At 39.8% G+C, this 21,659-nt stretch overlaps 1 protein-coding gene across 1 annotated transcript in view; it reads right to left on the bottom strand.

Moving 5' to 3' along the window:
• Positions 1-21,659, bottom strand: part of LOC122787867 (histone-lysine N-methyltransferase, H3 lysine-79 specific-like) — a 172,759-nt gene that overhangs the window by 75,149 nt on the left and 75,951 nt on the right. Inside the window, exon 2 of the mRNA XM_044054783.1 lies at positions 9,770-9,998. Coding sequence (XP_043910718.1) covers positions 9,770-9,998 — 229 coding nt within the window. The remainder of the gene's footprint in view (positions 1-9,769; positions 9,999-21,659) is intronic.

The following is a 21,659-nucleotide window of genomic DNA, read 5'->3' as shown; positions in this document are numbered from 1 at the left end:
AGACATCAAAATCGATGACGGAAACAGACTAAAGAATAATACCCAAAATGTTAAAAGTTTGCTAACACTGATGAATACAGTAATTAGGACTAATAAAAGAAATTCTTGTGATACAACAGAAATAAATTAGATAGATTAATAACATATAAAATGTTACCACAAAAACAGAGCAATATGGAAAGAAGTAAGGGAGGAAACAAAAGGCCATCACAGAAGGATCAAACAGAGAAAACTATAAAGCAATTAAAAAAGCATCATTATTAACAGAATATAGAAAAGGGAACAAATCATTAAAAATACTTAGGCATGGTAAAAGCATCACAAGTATCCAAAACAGACCAGGATCTATTTTACAGTACTGAAAATAATAAAATAAAAGTAGAACTGGCAGGAAAACCTACAAGATATGCAAGCAAATACAAGGAAAAGTACAAAATAAGTAATTTATTGAAGATTCAAAAAAGTTTTACACAGAACTTGGAAACAAAGCAAGAGGAATATAAACACCACCCCCCCCCCAAAAAAATAAATAAATAAAGAAAGAAGAAATAGACCATTTTGGAGAACTATTTACGAAGAACCTGTACAATGTAAATAAAGATCCTGAAAGGACAGAAAAATAAAAAGAAACATTAAGCAGATGTAGAAAATATAAAATGGGATGAAGTAATGGCCAGAGAAATGGAAATAAAACCAAGAAAAACTCCTAAATGGAAAACCCCAGACCTAATTGCAGTACCTAAATTCTGGTTAAAAGTATTAACATCTTTGCATAAAGATTTAACCCCGAGTGAGAATTACTTGTATATGAATCCTGAATAGACACCTACCTGGTTAACAACAGGAACAATGATACTCCTCCTTAACAATGAACCTGCAAGCCATTCTAAAAACTATATAACAGTAACTTTCCTTCCAAAGATATACCAACTATACTGGAATTTATGTTGACAGTTTATAGTCATTTAGGAAAAAACTCAACTATGGCAACAAAACAAAAAAAGGGTAACAAAAGAAAAGTCAAACGGAACAAAGGATCATATGTAAAAATCTAAGTGTGGTAAGGAGGGATTATAAAAAAGCTTTCTACACCATTCCACATTCATGAATAAAGAAATGCTTACAGATGTACAAGATAAACTGCCACACTGATCAATTACATTACAGTGACCATGAACCAGTGGTAAAGCACTTTGAAGCTAAGCCACGACAAAGGGCAAATTATTATACCAGGGATAAAAAATTTGAAGGATAATTCTTTGTCACTGTTAACTTTCTGTCTTACCCATAAACTCATTATGCAGTTTACTTAACAGATTAGGCCATGGTTACTATTTGTCTCCCAGAAAACTACCTTGATTAAAGATGTCTCATCTACTTTTTTTTGGACAACTTAAAACTTTATATTTACTAGACAAGTTAAAAGCACAACTGCAAATAATGTCATTTTTATCTTGAAAAAACATGCAACAGCAACTTTTAAAGAAGGAAAGATGCAGCCCCAAGAAAACACCAATCTGGACAAGAATGTGATATAAAGGACCTTGAGCAGGAGGAAATGTATAAATATTTTGGGAAATGATTAAGGATTGGCAATAAAACATGAACAAATATGAATAAAAAGCAGTAAAGAATACTTTAGAAGGCTAAAACTAATAATGGAAATTGCCTCGACATCTAGGAATAAAGTCTAAGTTATAAAGCAATTTGCTCTTCCTTTTCTTACAATTTTGGGGTGACTGGCCACAAACGGTACTGGATCAGTTGGACATGAAAACAAGAAAAATGCTTCATGCTTATCAAATGATGAATAAAAGTCAGTGTATACCAAGATTATATACAAAACTACATATTACTTGGTCTGAAGGAGGTATGTGCCTCTTCAAAACTGATTACATGTACAGACCTGCAGTCATGGGACTGCATACATATCTGTTGATCAGATCCAAACATAGCGAAAGCTTTAAAACATGAAGAGAAGTCGTCCAAGATGACATCTCTGCTTAGTTTAGCAGAAGCATATCAGTATCAAGCAGGAATGGAAATTAAAGTAGTAATAGTAGTAGACAAAAACCTGACAGCAGTTGTATGTGTCAAAACAAACAAAAAAAATACACAGAAGGATCAGATGAGAAGGAAAGAAATGTGGAAAAGGCATAAATACTGTGGCAAATACAGAGATCTCCTAGAACAACCTCATGCCAATCAGGACTTCACACCAGGATGGTTAAGGAGAGGTGAATTGAAAGCAAAAGTTGAAAGGTTAACAATGGCAGCCCAGGATAGTGGACTACATACACGTTGGTTTACAAAGTCCACTGAACACGTGGAACAACGAGACAAATGCAGGTTCTGTAAGAAAAAAAGGAAAAGGAACTGGAAACAGTCGCACATCTTGTTGCTAGGTGTAATACACTCATGACCAAGGGTCTGTACACTGAATGGCACAAACTTGTAGCATTATGGATTGTGCAAACACTACAATACTAAAGAAGATGACAAGCGCTGGAAACATGAACCACAAAACACTGTAAAGAATGATGAAGTTTATATCACATTATAAACAACAGATACAAAAAAAAAAAGCAATTCTAAAACCAAAGTTAACCGGAGCCAATAAAAATCACCAGACAGCACACAAAGGAGATAAATTAAGCACTTTTGTTCTATTTACTTGTAGAACCTCTTCAGAATAAAACACAATACATACAAACCGATTTTACGACTTAACAATGACATCATATTACAGCCAATAAAATCATTCTGTAAACCTAATTCATGTAATTAAGCATTTATATTAATAATCATAACAATGCACTACCTAAAAAAAGAAAAACTACACACACACACACACACACACACACACACACACACACACACACACATATATATATAATTAAATGCATTCAAATTTCAACAAACATTTCATTGAAATCCATTAACAAATGTAGCAGAATCCACTTTCTCTACCACAAAAAAATGAAACTTGCGAAAATTGTTACAAACCAACCCCCCCCCCAATTGCACTGTTAGAATCTCTGTTTTAAATGGCACGTACGTGTTCAGCAATCCTGCACCCCAATCTCCTAGTTGTTTTCCCAACATAAAAGCAACTTGCCAAATACACTAAACCTTCACTTCTACAATTAAATCTTCTTTTTGCTATAAACATAAAATTAATATGTTCAAAAAAGTACTAACTGGTGGAACTAATATACCTACAATACATACAAGCTTGACACGAAAAAGCCCTCACCGGTCCCCTCACTTGGTCTCCCTTCAAATGTTCTAACAAATATTTCAAATTGCATGTTTTCTTGAAAATTAACTTTGGAACCTGCCCAATAACTCTAGATAAAATTCTTATTGCCCCAGACCACTTTCAGTTCTCCAAAATAATATCTCTAACCTTACTACCTTCAATACTCATGGGTACTGGAAATACTAAGGCTTTGTCTAAATTATTTTCCATCCCTCTGTAAGAAGTAAACCCAGCTTTTAAAATGTGAGGAAATCTGTTATTCCTCAACTTGGCAACCTCACCCGAAATCCTAAGCAGTTTGCTGACATGATAACCTCTCTCAGCAAACATATCAGTGAGAATGCAGTTTCATCCAAGAACTTAGCATCATCACTACAGTCACTCTGTACAGATAACTACCCAGCTACAACAGGTCTATTTAATGCATTCTGAGGTGTTGGTCAGTCATCTCTATGGTTAAGTTATACTTCTAGAAGCTAATATCATGTGTTAAATGCTTAGCTGATTTCAGAATGGTTATAGCCAACTACATGCTGTCTGTTTCTCTCCTATGAAACATTGTACCCCTCAGGAGCTATCGCTTTGCAACTACATGTGGAACATACTGTCTTACTGTTGTTCTTTTGTCTGCGTATGTTTAAACTGCCAGGTAATCAAATGCTGTTTGGCTTTGTCTGCTAGCACAGTCTATTCTCCCTGCTACCTACTGCCTCCGGCAGTCTTTTCATTAGCCTACCTCTCTTTGCACGCCTCTCTGAATTACTGTATCTTTCACTTACTCTGTCTTGTAGACCCAGCAGTATATCTTCACCACTTGTTTTTATCACTCACCTACAACACATACTAGTTAAAGTTGTCACACACGTGTTCCATCCACTCCTACCTTCTGTACAGTACCATGCATAGTCCCTAGCTCACACCGTTTTCTTACTCTCCTACATTATTGTAATAACTAGTTTTACTTTTCTCTCTTTCTTTTACAGCTAATACAGTCACCCAAAACAACGTGGGTTGTCCTTGTCTCCTCACAGCCTTATCTCATCTTAACTGGACTGCATTTCACTAGATCCCTGTGAAACCCTCTCTCCAGTCAACAAGGACGAACTTTCCCCTTTACCATAACGTGCAGGCGCTTGCCTATGGTTTTTCAAACACACTTTATTGCAATTTTTTTTATTTTGTATTGTTAGTGGCTTGCACACTCACAAGGACTTGCCCCAAGAACGTTCTTTTCTCGTCTCCTGCAGTTAGGTTTAGTTAAAGCAATTCCTCATCCTTGGCCACCAGATGGCAGTAAATTATATAGCAAAATAACGCGTATTGCCTAGAAATTCTCCCTTTAGAAAACTACCTTATCTCTGTTAAGTACGTTGCCTACTTGGTACTAATAAAACAAGTGTAAGAGCCCTTGACTACACGGGAGTGCAATTCCTGAAAATATATTCTTACCTATACAACTGTTTTTTGTTTAATCAGGTTAAACTTACCTGCAAATAAAAATCACACCACTGTACCAGATTATTTTTTCACCACTCTTGCCTCTTTTAGCTGGGCCTACCTCTCCAGAAGGCAAGGCACCAATCCGTCCGCTGGCAAATGGTTTTCTCTCCTTTCCTCCCTGTTAACACCAGTGCCCTCCAGTGTTCTATTCTGGACCCCCTCCTGTGCAATATATTCACTAACAAACTTCACTCTGCTACTAAACTCCCTACTCTTCTACAATACGCCGACGACTCCACTCTCATCTCAAGTGTCCATAGCATTCCAGAACTCCTTGCTCTCAATCAACAAACTTTTTCCTCTGTTGAAACATGGCTCTCTAACAACCAACTAATACTAAACCCAAAAAAAAATACAACAAAAAAAAAAAAAACCATGCTCCTACTCTTCTTCCCTAAATCACTGGCACAACACAAACCCTCTTTCTCTATCACCTCCCTCAATAACACCATTATCAAACCTGATCCACATACCAAACTGCTAGGAGTAATTATAGACAAATTAAAATTCGATATCCACATCAATCAATGCATAAAGAAGACCCAAAAGAAACTTGGCCTTCTCTATCGCAACCAGAAATTCATGACATCTTCCTCTAAACCCTCCCTAGCTCAGTCCCTCCTTCTACCCAATCTTTTTTACGCAGCTCCTGTCCTTACAAATGTTCAAATAACCCTTCTTACCAAACTAGAGCAAACCTATAACAAAACTGCCAGATTTGCCTTCAACCTCCCTCATAAATCCTATCACTGCCTTGCCCTTAAAAAAACTCCAATGGCCAGAATTCTCTAATCAGTTACTTCTACCCCAACTTTATATTACACACACTATTCTGAATGATTCCTCTTCCTGCCCCGCTATCTCTAATCTAGCCTCCTACAGCAAACACCTCCCTGATATTTACAAACCCAATAAAAATATTGGCAAGTCCCTCTACAAACACTCTGTTGGCCACGCCTGGAAAACTCTTCCACTTAACATAAGAAGCATTCACCAAATATACCGGTTTAAAAAAAAGAACTCAAACTCTTTTTTCTAATGACATGGTCCTGTCCATGTGAAACCCCTACTTGACCCTACCTAACCTCCTTTTCACTTTATCTCTCTTCTCTTCTTAGTCTTTTACACTGCAACTGACTACCTCTTTTCATTTTAACTATTCTCATCTAACCCCTACTTACCGCTACTATCATATTACCACTGACCAGTCTTTATATACTTATTGTTCTCTTTAATGGCTTATACTACTGGAATTTACCTATGGGCGATATTTTCCAACCAGCCAAGCAATACTTTTGGATTGTTTACTACTGACCGTTATGCTGGCTTGCTCACTTCTATATTTTTTGTCATCTTTAGTAACTAAATGTACCTATATTCTCAATTACTGTAATAATTCGAAATTATTTTCTTCTATTTTCAACTTGTGTATTAAAGTTTAATGTGTAATCTTTCTGGAGCTTTTCTCCACTAAAAATGGGCCCCTGGCTCAGCTGTACTAACCCAGTTAACAAATGTCAATAAATAAATAATATGGCTAAGATGGATAACCTGACCCCGAAAGATATTATACTTCATAAAAAGGGAGTGAAAACTACAAAAATGTAGGTAATACACGAAAACCAGATATAGTGGCCCAGGATAAAAAGCCAAAAGTAACAGTGACCATTGAAATTAAATTGCTGCACTCAGTGATTACAGTGTCTTATGTACAAAGAGAGACAAAATAATAAAATAACAGGATCTGCAAGCAGAAATAAAAGCAATGTGGAAGACGGATATTCAGACAGTTCCAATAGCAGTAACAGCAACAGGTCTAATACGAAAGAATTTACAGTCATATTGTAACTTCGTAGTAATTGCAAAAGGAGTCAGTTCTGGGCACACTAAGTGCAGCAAAGAGCACTTTTAGCTACCATCAAAAGATTGAAGCAATACTAATTTCACAAACTTTAATCATACCCTGACATAGGAATGGAGTACATACCTGTCATGGTATTTGAAACCCAAAATACTTTGATAAATTAAACCAGAAGAAGCTTTGCCAGGGGGACCATAAGGATGCAGGATGTCATGAAACCCAGACCTCTCAGGATTTCCCTGGCTAACATCACCTCTTGCTGGGTAGTGTTCTGAAATACTCTGCTAAAATGATCTTGCCCTGCAGAAGAAATGCACCCCTTGTTTTTCCAAGTTTAGTAGGACTCCTAAGAACTCTTGTTTGTGGGCATGAGATTGGCTTTCTTTACATTTACATAGAATCCCAAGTTTTAAAGGCAGGACATGGTCACATGAAGGAAAACTGCCACCTCTTTCACATAACTTGTATGGATCAGGTAACTGTTTATGTAACCGTAGCTCTGGATGCCTTTAGTTCTGCAAAACGCAGCTACTAGATCTAGACATTTTGTGAACACTGTGAACAGCAGAGAAGCAAAAAAGAAAAATGCACAAAACAGGAAGTGATTCCCACCTGCAGAGATATCACCTGTTTTCCTTTGCTACGGTTATGTGAAGGCAAACAGCTTTAGATCCAAGCTGACTGACAGTCTGGGGGCTGAGCAAGGTCAGGAGGTTTTGCAGAGTAAGCATCTTGAACCTGGGGACCAGTCGGAACTTGTTTAACTTTGAAAGGTCGAGAACTGGTCCCCACATGCAGCTGCCCTGCATGATACTTCCAAACAATTTGAAAAATAGGCTTTGCAACACCTGCTGTCAAAGTTGTGACAATTCTTTCTCAAGTGTTCTGTCTTTCATATCTTACAGTTTGTTTCATTTGGTTCAGAATTCCTGGAATTTGACCACATGGAATTGTCCAATTTAAAACTATCACGGTCAGGTTAGCTTATGTGTATGCTTTCTTGCCACATCTGTTTCTGTTCAGGATATTACCCTCTTCATAATTAGGCAAGGGGTTCCTAGAGGCACTGCCTTTGGCCTCCTTGGGTCCTGAGAAAACCATGTCAGGGTCTGCCACTGGATTCTTAAAAAGCTGCTAAGAGGAATAGAGGACCCTATAAAAATGGTCAGGTACAGTGGGTGCAAGAGGTAGGGACATCTCTTGAATGACATCATCCACGACCTCTAGAACTAAAGGGATAGCCAGGGGTTTGTGCTCAGGAAGCCTACAAAAAAATTCTCTTTTCTTAGATTGGAGGTAATGCTGAGCCAGCTGAAGAATTCCCTCGTTTTGTGGTGGGTCTCTCTAAAAAAAGTTCTCAGGTGGTAAGGCAGAGGCAAAGTTTTAATCCGACTCAGGATTTGGGATATCAACCTGAGGAAATCTAGTCCACATAAGCCTACTCATCTTCACCAGTCACAGGAATCGGAAGAGTCCCAGGGAAAAAAAGATCCATTTTCCTTCTGGGAGGATACATTTCTGGAGCAGGAGTCCCTGCCAGGGCTCACCTGTCTGGATGTCATACAATCCATGAGGCCTTCAGCTAGCCTGACTAGGTCCTGCAAATAGGCATGAAGTGGCTAAGATTCAGAAGAGCAGTTTTCTTATGCTTAGCTTTGGGTCTAGTCTTGCATCTGGCATCATGAAGGGGCCAACAGTGTGATGGAAACCAGAAGGGTATAAGAGGCCTTGGCTACATTCCCAGTCATCAAGGGGACTGCAAATGCATCTCCCCCATTTAGTAATAACAAAACAGGCTTTCATCTGGCACCCGACAATCTTAAAAACACTTCATCTTTTTGCAAAGAAAATCCAACTCAGCAAGACTGGTGGATGTCATAGCATACGTGGGACATCAACACTCTCCTTCTCTAAATACTTTTCAAACAATACTGACCTATACTTTTTAGATCTAGAATTAAAGTGAGCACAGTGGGGATAGTTGGGCATGTCATGCTCTAGGCCCAGGAAGAACAAACACAGTGTGTGGAAGCCTCTGTGTAGGGTTTCTTTTCAAGGCAAATACTGGTCATACCCCATGTGGCACCTAACAAAAATACAAACACTGCAGAATGAAAATTATTTTTCCCAATTGAGCACTTAACTTTTTACTACCTCTGCCTTAGGGCAGACAGATATTCTCCACAAAGGCTCTACCTGGCTCCAATGGCAAGAAAGAACTGAGAAAATGGTGCTGCCTGATGACCCTTATACCCAGGTACTGATGTCAAAGGAGAAAAAGTGTCAATTGGGCCAGAAGGAGGGGAGGAAGGAGGCTACCATAGCAGAAAATTCTGGCACAGGGAAACATGATAACCATTGTGATTATGCTTGTCTTTTCTTCATTCTACAGTGGCTGAAAGACCTCATTTCCATCCCAGACCTTAATAACTTCAATAAACACATATCTGGCCATCAATGTAAAATGGGGATTCAGTAAGAGTCACGGCCATGCTGCTGCAAGATGCCTGAATGTTGTCACAAAACACTGTACATATTCTGGTATTATAAAAGTATACAATTTCACCCTCCTAATGCTCCTTTATAAGGACATACAAGAGTCAGCACCGAACATGAATCTACTTAAACACGGGCATAGTTAATGCATTAAATCAAAGCATGCATTAATATGGGCAAGTAATTTTAGGAGAAAAAAATATAATTCTGGTGTGTACCTTGCAGCTGGGTCGCTGAATGAATGTTCTCAAATTTTGTTTTTGTATCTGTACTTTGGTTGCGTATGTGCTGATTAATAAACGTGTTTCAAAAAAATTGCAAGATGGAAAAGATTAAAAAAAAAAATCATGGAGGGTCCAAGGTTGCTGCAACAAATGTTTGGTTCACTTATTTCATTACTTTATCCACCGTATTAGTATTATGCTAATGCATACAATTAAAATGAAAACAGGAATATTAGTGTCTCAACTAGGATAAAAGCCATGATCATTAAAATGCAACACAAACAACAGGCACTACAGGTGGCTTACATTCATTTAGAGTTGAGAAATTTCTCACTTGATTTGTGTGCATTTCATTACACCACGCAGGACACAAGAACATGGCACAGACTTCCATCTACTGAAAAAACAAAGATGCTCATAACTTACCACTACCCAAATCAACAAAAAAATCATCCTCATTCATTTTAATCTCATCAATCATTTGGGCAACAAGGTCGAAGGATGTCTCGCCATACACCTCTGGAGAAAAGGGCTCATAATTGTTAAGTTTCTCTGGGTCTGTTACTGAATGATTGTACACCTGCTGCAGAATGTGACGTAGCAACCCGTTGTTGGGACGTGTATTTAGCTTCATGGGCTGAGTTGTTCCTTTCCACTGTGAATTAACAAATGGAAACAAACATACAAGTAAACAGAGCAGCCACAAAGATACATAAACCCACACATTTCAGCACTAACACTATAGCTTATTACCAGCTCATCATTACTTACCACGTAATACTTCTACTTTTAGATCAAACAGCAATTTGTAAAGTTATGCAACTACTCTGCAACACAAGCACCTCCTCTGGAAATGTAATGTTCAAAATTTAGACAATTCTAACATCATTCTGTCAAAGTTCTATCAAATTTGCCTTGTGCATGACTAAACACCTACATACGGTTTCACATTACTTAATCAGCAAACACTTTGTAACATAAATGCTGACACTATAGATCGTGTAGGTACCACAGAAGAACCTGTGCCTTGTGCTTAATAAGTCTTGTAGAATGGGTGGAAGCAGATGGGTCTGGTTATGAGGGGCTGTAATTACATTTAATGATGGTATCAGAAACCTCCTCATCTTCAGAGGAAAATGATATCACAGCAGCTTTTTAAGAAGTGGGAGGTGGGGGCTGGGAAGTAAAGGAAGGAGGTTTCAGTGCCATAATGGCCTTGAGAAGACCCTGAGAAAGTCTATCCATTCCTTCTCTCTAGGGGGAGGAGGAGAAGAGATACATGCCTAGTTTTTTGCAGTTTCTTTTTCAGGATGATGTCTGTCTGTACCAACTGTGGTGGTTTAGGTCTCTGACATACCTTGGTAAGTTTACCTGGGATCTCTTCCCTAACAAGTATCTGAAGGATGCCCACTGGACCCTATGAGATGATAATTCTCCATTAACCTTTCTCTGTGGATTGCTTAGTCATAAGACCCTCCGAAGCCATACCGGCCTCCAGCTGGATATCGGTATAGGGCATCTGAGGTGGGTACCTTAGAATCAGTAGAGTCGACTTGAGTCTCTGGCCTAGGCTTAAGGTTTGTCTTAAGGGGTGGAAGTACGCCTGGGGAAGCAGGATCCCCCATCCTGCAGTGCATCAAAAGTTTCAGATGTTGGGTCTCTAAAACAAAGTGTTCGGTGAGGACAAATGGGACCACAAACTCTTAAGGACACACTTCAGATATATGATCCTGGGAAGGTAAAGCTTTGGTACCCTGGCGGTGATAACCCCATGGTTATGAAGACTGCAACTGTGATTTCAGTCAGGAAATCAATCCTTCTTTCTGAAATCCCCTATCAGTGTTCTACATGTGCCCTCAACGTTTGACATTTTACTTAAAATGTTTTACGGGTAATACTTCCATCAACTATCCTTCAGTCTGGGTCACCATAAAGGCCCACACAAGCCCTTTTTTAATTCTTTCCTAGAGTACCTGGCTTTCGCCCACCACTTTTACACTTCGACTTTTTAACTCCCTATAGAAACCCATCTGACCCCTGCCAAGCCTCAGGAAAAGAATATCCTTCCATTTTGCCTAGAAATTTCCTTCCAAAAGACCCCACACTGACCATCTTCAGCCAACCAGCCCTAACAGATGTCAGAAAATTGGAAGCCCCAGTATTCCGAGGTCTGCTGGGAAATAAAAGTATCTCCCAAGTCAAAAAATGTTTTTTTTTCCCTTCCCAAGCACAGCCTGATACTGATTTAGGTACCTACCTCAGACAGTAGAAGGTTGCTTCAAATACTGGTAGAACCTGTTTCTCATACAGCACACAATGGCAATACAAACCACTATTTATTTAATTAATTTATTGCCTTTTGGAAAATCCAACTGGGCACAAGTTCCATTTTCAGAGGAGGCCTGGGGGAAAAACTCCACATAAAAATACATACGTACAATTAACAACAATAACAATTAAACATTTTAAGCACTACTTTGAAGGTAATATTTAGACAAATAGTAAAGACATTTACCATATACTTCAGAAGTTATATTATTTTACATAACTCAAAGGCATATTAGCATGTAATAGCTGGAGATACAGCAGCAAGATTAATGCACTGCACTCAGTACAACATTGCACATTAATGAGGCAGGAACAGAGAGGGTATTAGTAGGAGAGGTTTACAGATATAGGTTAGTTGGAGAAGCAGTAGTGGGGATAAAAAAGAAAGACAGGGATAAGAACAGTGACAAGAGTCATTGTGACTGAAAGAGATTGGCAATGGAAGAGAAGCAGAAAGAAAGGTGGGTTTAGTCAGGATGGGAGCACTGTAGTGCTTACAGTCTTTCTGCAAAATAGCTCAGAATTAATTTCCACTTTCTGCTAAATTGGTTGATTTTTTTGCAGAGGATTAAAAAGGTAAATGTACTAAAGCCTGCAATGAACACCCTAAAAACACGTGTCTATATTACCAACTCAAACTAACTGAAACGCAAATACCATTTCATCAACACATATTGGTCGAACGCACAGATAAGGGAATGGCCACATCACCAATATTTTTCCTAGGGAAAAAAAAAAAAATCAGCAGGCCAACTACACACGACACACCAGTACAAATATTATGAAGGTGGGAGTCCCCCCCAAACACCAATGTGGGGGGCTGTGCCCCCCACCCCCAACTAAATATACTAACTCTGAGATCGCACTACAGTGGGGAAAAGGGCAAATTCACAACAACCCCAACAGATTTTTTCCCTAGGGGGGGAAAAAAAAAAAAAAATCGGTGACGTGGCCGTTCGCTTACCTGTGCATTCGACACATATGTGTCGATGAAACGGTATTCGTGTTTCAGTTCATTTGAGTTGGTAATGGAGACCCTAAAAACACACCCAAATATTTCAGGTGATTTACATCCTCCAAAATGCACATTTACTCAAAACTTGCAGAGTAGGATCACAATTTACCTTAATCATTCTCGTTTTCTCCTTATTAATCTTAGAGGCCAAGAAAAACAACACTATCAGCATTAATGTCATACCAACAATCTGTCAGGAGTACAAAGAAAGCTTATGCTCCTCATACTCACAGTATCCAAATAGGGTTAGCGTTGCCACCTCACAGCAAGAGGTTCTTCAACTGTTCTAGATACAGGGCAAACAGCAAAGGAAATAGAAAAAAATGCCTCATTCGCCTATTCAATGCAAATTCCCCCGACAACAACAAACCTATGCCATGGGCTACAAGCTCTTTGCATAATCCCCATAGCAATTCTACAAATCTTTGGGAGAATGTCTTACTAGCTGAAATCTAAAAAAAAGTTCCCTCAGTTGACTTGTTCAAAAGCTTTCTCCTCGTATAAAAGAAAGTACAGTTGTACAAAAGCTTATCATAACAGCAGATGCCCTACTTCTGAATGTTGCAGCACTCTTCACTCTTGAGATATCCTGCAGAGGACAGACGAATGTCTGGTCAGTATAAAAGCCTTTACACCTTCCAGCCACCCTAAGACAGACATCATCATACATGTGGAAGGTGTAAGGTAAATATCTGATGTATGAGCACCTAATTCTCAGAACTGAAGTGTCCCAGGACAACCAGAGCCACCTCAGAGGAAAACAATAATATGCACATGCAGGAAGGGAAGAAGGAGAAAAAGAAGCAAGAAAGACTGCTTGTCTAGAAAAAGGCAACAGAAAGTTCCGGGGGGGGGGGTAGAGGGGAGGGACTGAATACTGCAGCAGTGAAAAGGACATATACTGTTATGTAAGGTCTTACATAACTGTACTAGGTCCTTCCTCATCACTGCTGCAGTATTCACTACTGGGACAGTACAAAAGTTACTGGCAAGTAAGGAAGGAGGAAGCCACAGACAGAAGTGCATTCCAAAAACTTATTAAGGCTGGCCCTGGCATAAACTACCCTAGTCACAGAAATGACATCCAACTTGTAATGGTTGATGATGAAAGTGTGAACAGAAGACCAAGTAGCAGCTTCCAAAATGGATCTATTATCCAGACCCTTGAAAAAAAAAACTGAAGTTGTCACTGTCAAGGCAGAATGAACACGAACAGAAGAAAGCAGCAGCTTTCCAAGAAAAAAAAATAGCAAAAGAAATGGTCTTATAGCTCCAGGAGGAGAGGGTTTGCTTAGACACTGCCAAACCCAATTTCCTGGCATGAAGGAAACAAAAAGCTGCTCAAATTTCCTGATATGTTTGGTCTTGTCTAAGTAATATCCGAACTGTCTATGTACATCCAAGGTGTGAAGAACCCTCTCATTAGGATTCTGTGGGGAAGGGGAAAAAAGAAGGAAGATGAATGGACTGATTTAAGGACTAATCATTAACCACCTTAGGCATAAAAGGACAGGTAGAAAGACGCCTGTCCATGTGAAAAAACAAAAAAGGTAAAACTGCTGTGAGTGCTTGAAGTTCAGAAACCCTCTTGTCAGTAGTAAGAGCCATCAACAATACAGTCTTTCAAGTACAATGCTGTAAGGAAGAGGAAAATGCAGGTTCAAAAGGGGACTAAGTCAATTTCATAAGAACAAAGTTAAGGTCCCAAGAAGGAGGAATAGGCTTTCCTGGAGGCCGAATATGAAGGACGTCTTTTAGAAACTGACTTTTAAAATAAGAAGCCAGAGGTGGACAAGCAGAAATGGCTGACAACTGAGCTTTACTTAACAGATAAATATGCCAAGCCAGAAACAAGTATCTCACACAAATAAGGGCTGTAGGAATACCCAAAGAAAAAGGGTCCAGGTCATACCAGAGACACCAAATAGAAAATCTCTTCAATTTAACAACATAGGATTTCTTAGTAGTGGGTTTTCTGGTCTCCTGCAAAACCCAAAGCACATCCTCAAAAATGACGTCTAAAAGGAATAAAAAACTATCAGCCAAAGTGTCAAGTGAAGGATAAGGCAAGTAAGGGTGAATGAGAGATCCCTTGTCTTGTGTAAGAAGACCCATCCTGTGAGCTAAGTTGTGATGACTGCAACTGACCAGATGAAATACAAGGGGGAACCAGTGCTGTCTGGGCCAAAAGGAAGTCACCAGCAAGACTTTGGGCTTCTCCAAAGTGATCCTGTGCAGGACCTTTGGTACAGGAAGAGAAGGACAAGCATATAGAAAAGTACAGTTGTGTACACATCATATAGCTGATAAAGGTGGGAACTGGGTTATTATGAACAAATCTGATTATTGTGATATGGTTGATGTTTTACTTTCTAATGGTGAAGAATATAAAAATTTGGATTGTGAGTCAACCCAGATGTTTAATGATGAATTATTATTCTTGTTAGAAAAGGGAGAACGTTTGGGCTTTTTTGAACATAGAGATGTTTGTAGAATGTACATTAAAAAACCTGCTATACCCATTTTGTACGCTCTACCTAAAGTACATAAAAATTTTCAAAAAACACCTGGTAGGCCCATAGTCTCAGGGGATAGGCTCCTTTTTGGACAATGTAAATACTTTTTTGGATTTTCATCTGAAAGCATACTTAAGTAGGGTTACAGCTCACATTTCCAATACTCAGGATCTTATTAATAGTATATCCAAAATTAAATGGCATCAAGATTATTACTGGGTAACTATAGATGTTAAATCATTATACACAAACATAGACATCAGATGGGGACTGGATTCTATTTATGATATGTTGGGTGAAGGGCCAAGAACTAATTTTTTGGTAAGTCTATTAGAGTTTTGTTTGACCCATAATTATTTTTTATTTAATAGTTATTTTTTGCAGGTGAAAGGTACAGCGATGGGGGCAGCTTTTGCGCCCTCATATGCTGTCATATATATGGGTTTTTTTGAAAAAAAACATTCATTTATCCCACTGACTTCTTTAAGAGTAATGTGATATTGTATCAGCGCTTTATTGATGATCTTATTTTCATCTGTAGGGGAGATATAATTGATTTCTTTGAATTTTTTGAGGTATTAAACAGTAATGGGCACAATCTTTCTTTTTCTTATGAATTAAATAGAACACAGATTAATTTTTTGGATCTGTCACTATTTGTAGATGGGGAGAATATTGGATTTAGGCCCTATAGAAAATCTACCTCAGTTAATATGTTTTTGCATGCGACGAGCATGCATCCTGATCATCTATTGAAGGCTTTACCTTATGGTGAATTTAAGAGAATATCTGACCATACTAGTAACACTAGTGAAATATCTAATGAATTGAATAAAGTTGTGTTGAGGATGGATGAAAGAGGTTACAATAAAACACAGTTATTAGCATGTAGGGATAAATTACTTGGAAGAAAATCATTTGGAAGAAAAGTAGAGATTATAAATTCTGAATCCAGACATGAAGAGTTGACCATGGAACAGAATAAAGTTGTTGAAAAACTTTATGTAACGAAATTCACTGCCTTTTCTGACAAACTAGTGTCATTGGTCAGAAAATACTGGTATTTAGTCAGTGATGATGAATTGATTGGTCATTTATTCCCTAAACATATCACGTTCTCATATAAGAGAGGGAAAAACCTTAAGGAACTGTTAAATAATAATTTAATTGAAAGGAAAGAGAACATTATGATTTCAAAGTTGGGTACATACCGTTGTGGTTTTTGTAATATCTGTGATAAGGTTGTGAACCTGAGTGTTATTAATGATGTAAATTTCACTCCCAAAAAACATTTTAATTGTAAATCAACAGGGGTGGTTTATATCTTGGGATGTTCATGTAAAAATATGTGGTATATAGGACAAACCGAAAGGATGGTAAGGGTACGGATTTTGGAGCATTTAAAAGATATAAGGAACCAAAATCTGTTTAGCCCTGTTGCTAAGCACTTTCGAGAGAAACATGGTGGGTCTTGTAATAGTTTAACATTTAGCGTTTTGGGGAAACTCTTCCTTCAAAGGGGAGATGATGTTGTAGGAAAACTACTGGAGCTTGAGACTAGAATGATTTTTAAGTTCCATACTTTAAAGACTAATGGTATGAATCAAGAATTAGGCATCTAATGAATTATTCATGTGTAGTACATGTTCACTTATTTATTCATTTATTTATTTATTTATTCATATATTTACATTTATATTATAGAAATTTACAATTGGTTTATGGTCACTTTAAAAAAAAATTTTCATTGTTAAATTGATTAATTAGGAGATTAATTTGTTAATTGTTAAAATGAGAAAGTATATACATGTAATGATTGTATTAAATTAACTATGATCCTTGAAGGCGAATTGCCGAGGTACCAGATCGTTGGAATAAAGAAAAGCAAGTTACTGGTGAAGTACTGGCTGGCTGTGTGTTTTCTTATTTATCTCTGACCTTGTGAGGTGTTTTTGTTATTACATTTGGGTTATCTGCCTGCAGGTAGCCCTCAGCTGGCCTGAATATCAAAGTCTTGGATTCCTGCGTCGGATGCTGCCGCTTCTTTCATGACGTCAGGGGTATTGGGCGGCACAGTGGTGCAGCGGTTAACATTGTTGCCTCACAGCAAGAGGTTCTCCGGTTCGATTCTCGGCTGGGGCGCCTTCTGTGTGGAGTTTGCATGTTCTCCCTGTGTTCGTGGGTTTCCTCGGTACTCGGTTTCCTCACATTCAAAGACATGCATCTGGAGCATTTCTCCCCGGGCCTCCACTGAAAACAGGCTCTGTGGAACCTAGTCGGACATTCCCGGTCAACAAATGTTAAATAAATAAATAAATAAATAAAAATAAAACATGCCATTACATCAGTTTTTCTTGCCCCAGATGTCAGGTGCCCCGATAATAGGAAGCAATTATATGTTAGGTTACACCTCCAACAAAAAGCAAATACACCAGAAAGCTTAAACACACCAAACAAGAAGGAAGGTAAAGCCAAGAGAAGTCAGGGGGCTGGAGGGAGGGTAACCAGGACTGCAACAGTGAATACACTCAAACATCTACATTTATGGTAAGTGTACACAACTGTACTATGTTCTTCGTATTTCACTGTTGCAGTCATTACATTTGGGTTGATTCCCAAAGCTAAGGAAGGGGGGAGGAATTTAGAGAGCATTAGGACCAGCTATTAAGCCCTGCAAGACTGCAGTGGCAAAGCCAGCTCTGGAGTTAGAAAAAATAGGCATGTGGTAATGCTTGGTGAAGGTATGTACAGAGCTCCAGGTAACAGCTTCTAGGATGTCCCTTGCAGGGACTCCTCTGAGGAAGGCTGTAGAGGTAGATGCAGTCCTGGTGGAATGTGATCTTATCCCCTGTGGGGTAGTTTTTCCATGGTGCATATAGCAGAAATGAATGCAATGGGCTATCCATTCAGAAATGGTTTGCTTTGAATTGGCCTTCCCCTCTGCCCCTGTAGCAAAGCCAACTAGCAGCTGTTCAGATTTTCTGAGAGGCTTGGCCCTGTCCAAATAAAATCTAAGTTATCTGTGCATGTCCAAAGAGTGCAGTATTCGTTCACCTTTGTTTTGTGGATTCGGAAAAAAGTAGGCAGATGAATGGACTGATTTAGGGCCACACTAGACACCACCTTGGGCATAAAGGAAGGATTGGTCCTGAGGGAGACCCTGTCTGCATGGAAGATGAGGGGCTCCACTGCCATGAGGGCCTGTAGTTCAGACACTCTTCTTGCTGAAGTGATGGCTAGAAGGAAGGCGGTTTTCCAAGAAAGGAATTTCAACTCTGCAGTTGCAACTGGTTTAAATGGAGGGACAGTGAGCTTTTCCAATACAAAGTTAAGGTCCCAGGCTGGAGTAGGGGCTCGCCTGGGGGGGGGGGGGCCCTCTGAGGAACTGCTTTAGCAGGGGGTGAGAGAAGAGCGGTGGTTCAGTATTATAATGTGCTGAAATGGCAGAGGCATGGATTTTAAATGACGAGAAGGATAGGCCCTTGAGGAGCATTTCTGTTTAGTACTGAAGAATATGAGGTAAGCTGGGCACTGTTGTGCCCATCCCCTGAGTATGGCTCCAGGAACAGTATATTTTCCACTTTTCAGCATATGATTTTCTAGTGCTAGGCTTCCTTGCTTCCAGAATAACATCTAGCACCTGCTTACTGAGGGATGCTATTGGAGAGTTCAAGGGATTAGCCAGTCTGCAAGATTCAGGGTTTGAAGCTGAGGGTGCAGAATCTGGCCAGCCTGCTGGGACAGCAGGGAAGGTGTCTGAGGTATGTGCCATGGCTCCAGCAGTATCATACTGCACAAGAGGGGGTACCAATGCTGGCATGGCCAGTCTGGTGAAATCAGCATTGTCCTTGGTTTGTCCCGTTTGATCTTTAACAGAACATTCGAGAGAAGAGGTGGAGGAGGAAAGGCATAAACAGAGAGGCTTTCCCAGGTAAAGGACAGGGCATCCACTTTCCAAGCTTGACTGTGGGGAGTCCTTGTGCAGAATTTGTCCAACTGGTAGTTCTGGGGGGAGGCAAACAGGTCTATTTCTGGAGTCCCCCATTTGTTCCTCAAGAGGTTGAATATTTTTGGTTCCAGTTTCCATTCGTGTGGGTCTATGAGATTTCTGCTTAGGTCGTCTGCCAGTAAATTTAGCTTGCCTGGCAGGAAATGAGCTTGTAGGTGCACTTGGTAGCTCAAGGAGGTGTTCTACAGAGCCATGGCTAGTCTGCAGAGAGGGTACGAGTGGGTTCCCCCCTGCTTGTTTATGTGCCAAACTGTGGTGTTGTCTGTCTTTACCAATAACTGTCCTGGAAGGATGTGGTCCTTGAAGGCTGTCCTGGAAGGATGTGGTCCTTGAAGGCTGTCAGGGAATTCTGTAGAGCTAACATTTCTTTTTGGTTGATATGCAGGTGCATCTGACTCGGGTTCCATTTGCCCTGAATGCACTGCCCTGCCAAGCGAGACCCCCTTGCATAGTCTGATGCATCCGTTGTTAGGGTTTGGGCAGCAGGGGGTATACTGAAAGGGAGCCCCTTGTTGAGGTAGCAGGCCTCTGCACACCAAAGGAACTCTGTCTTTATACAAGGAATTATATGAATCATTGTTTCCAGGTCCTGAGAATGTTGGCACCATAGACTTTTTAGATACCATTGTAGTTTCCTCATATGCAGTCTTGCATATGGAATTAGAAGAATGCAAGAGGCCATGAACCCCAAGGCTTGCAGGATTTTCCTTGCAGACAGCTGGGTCTTTGTGGCCAGTAGTTTGAAGACGCTGTCAAATAAACTTGTTTCTCTGGCATGAGGAAAGCCATCTGAGAAGTTGTGTTCAAGCTTGCTCCCAGGAAAACAATCTGTTGGCAAGGTACTAGGTGAGATTTATTTTCGTTTATGGTGTACCCCAGCGAGGTTAGAATTTTCTTTACAAATGCCAGATGTTTTAATAGCAAGTCCTGGCTTTCTGCCTGAATCAGACAATCGTCCAGGTATGGGTATATCTGAATATTTCACTGCCTGCAAAATGCAATGGCTGGAGCTAGACACTTTGTGAATACCCTGGGCGCAGTAGATAAGCCAAAGGGAAGTGCAGAGAACTGATAGTACATGGAGCCTGCTCTGAAGTATAGATATTTCCTGCAAGATTCCCTTATTGGAATGTGCAAGTAAAGCTTCCTTTAAGTCTAAGTTTGCCAACCAGGCATCTTTGCCCAGCAAAGGGAGTAGCTGTTGAAGTGTTAGCATTTTAAATTTTGGGATTACCAAAAAGTTGTTTAGAATAGAGTGGTCCAAGACTGGACGCCAGGGGCTGTCTTTTCGGGGTACCAGGAAAAGTCTAGAGTAAAAACCTTGCCACCTTTCTTCTGCTGGGACAGGCTGAATAGCCCTGATACTTAGAAGAGAGAGAACCTGCTGTTGAACCTCTGCCCAGTGATTTCGGGGCAGGTCTGGCCAACCGTTTGGGGTTGGTAAGGTGTGGAAGTGGAATCTGTAACCTTGGAAAACTATATTTAAAACCCATTTGTCCTGGATAATGAGTTCCCAATTTTTTGCAGGGCGAGCTTTCCTCCTAAGGGAGCAGGCAGTTGAGCAGGGCTTGGAAGGGTTAAGGTTAAGTCATTGTGACATTTTTCCATGGGGGGGGTGTCTTACTACTTCCAGCTTTGGAAGTGGGAGCCCCCCACTGCTTAGGCCTGTGTGTAGCCTGAAACTGTAATCTAGGTGGTCTGCTGTTCCTGGGTTTGGACTGAGAAGGTCTGTAAGAGACTGGAAAGGACCAATTCTTAGAAGGCCAATGCCTACTAAATCTGGGAGTCTGTACTTGCAGGAATCTAACAGTTTGCATAGATTTAGTCTTTTTCTGCATCTTTTTAAGGACTTCTGCTTTTTTGCCAAACAGGCAGTCTTGGTTTAAGCGAGCATCCAGTAATTTAGCTTTAACCTGATCTGGCAAGTTTTGTTCTTTAAGCCAAGCATGCCTTCTAAGTAAAGATCCAGTGACAACAGCCCTGCAAGATGCTTCTAAAGAGTCAAAACCACATTGCAAAGTATGCTTACCAACTTGTTCAGCAGAATGCATTAAATCCTGTAATTCTTTATGTTCAGTACAGTCAGAAATCAACATGTTTAAGTAGTCCCAAAATATGCTGCTGATACTTTAACATATGAAACTGGCAATTTAAGGCCCTAATGGCCAAAGTAGCAGAAGTGTATACCTTCTTGCCCCATCTGTCCAAGGCCTTGGAATCTCTATCAGAGGGGGTAGGGTTTTTTGGCAGCAGTAGCCTTAATGCCCTTTGGTCCTTGGGAAATGGTCTCTGGATCCGCAGTAGGATTCTTGAAGAGGAACTTGTGAGAGTCAGGTACTCTGTAATACCTGTCAAGTTTACTGGGAGCTGCAGGTAAAGTGTCTGGGGCCAGGCTAGATTCCAAGAAGGCATCATCTACAATGTCCAGAACAGGAGGGATAGCTAAAG

The sequence above is a fragment of the Protopterus annectens genome, chromosome 13.part0 (genome assembly GCF_019279795.1).
Source record: "Protopterus annectens isolate FY-2018-M chromosome 13.part0, PAN1.0, whole genome shotgun sequence".
Lineage (NCBI taxonomy): Eukaryota > Metazoa > Chordata > Ceratodontiformes > Protopteridae > Protopterus > Protopterus annectens.
This window is presented reverse-complemented; position numbering and strand designations above follow the sequence as displayed.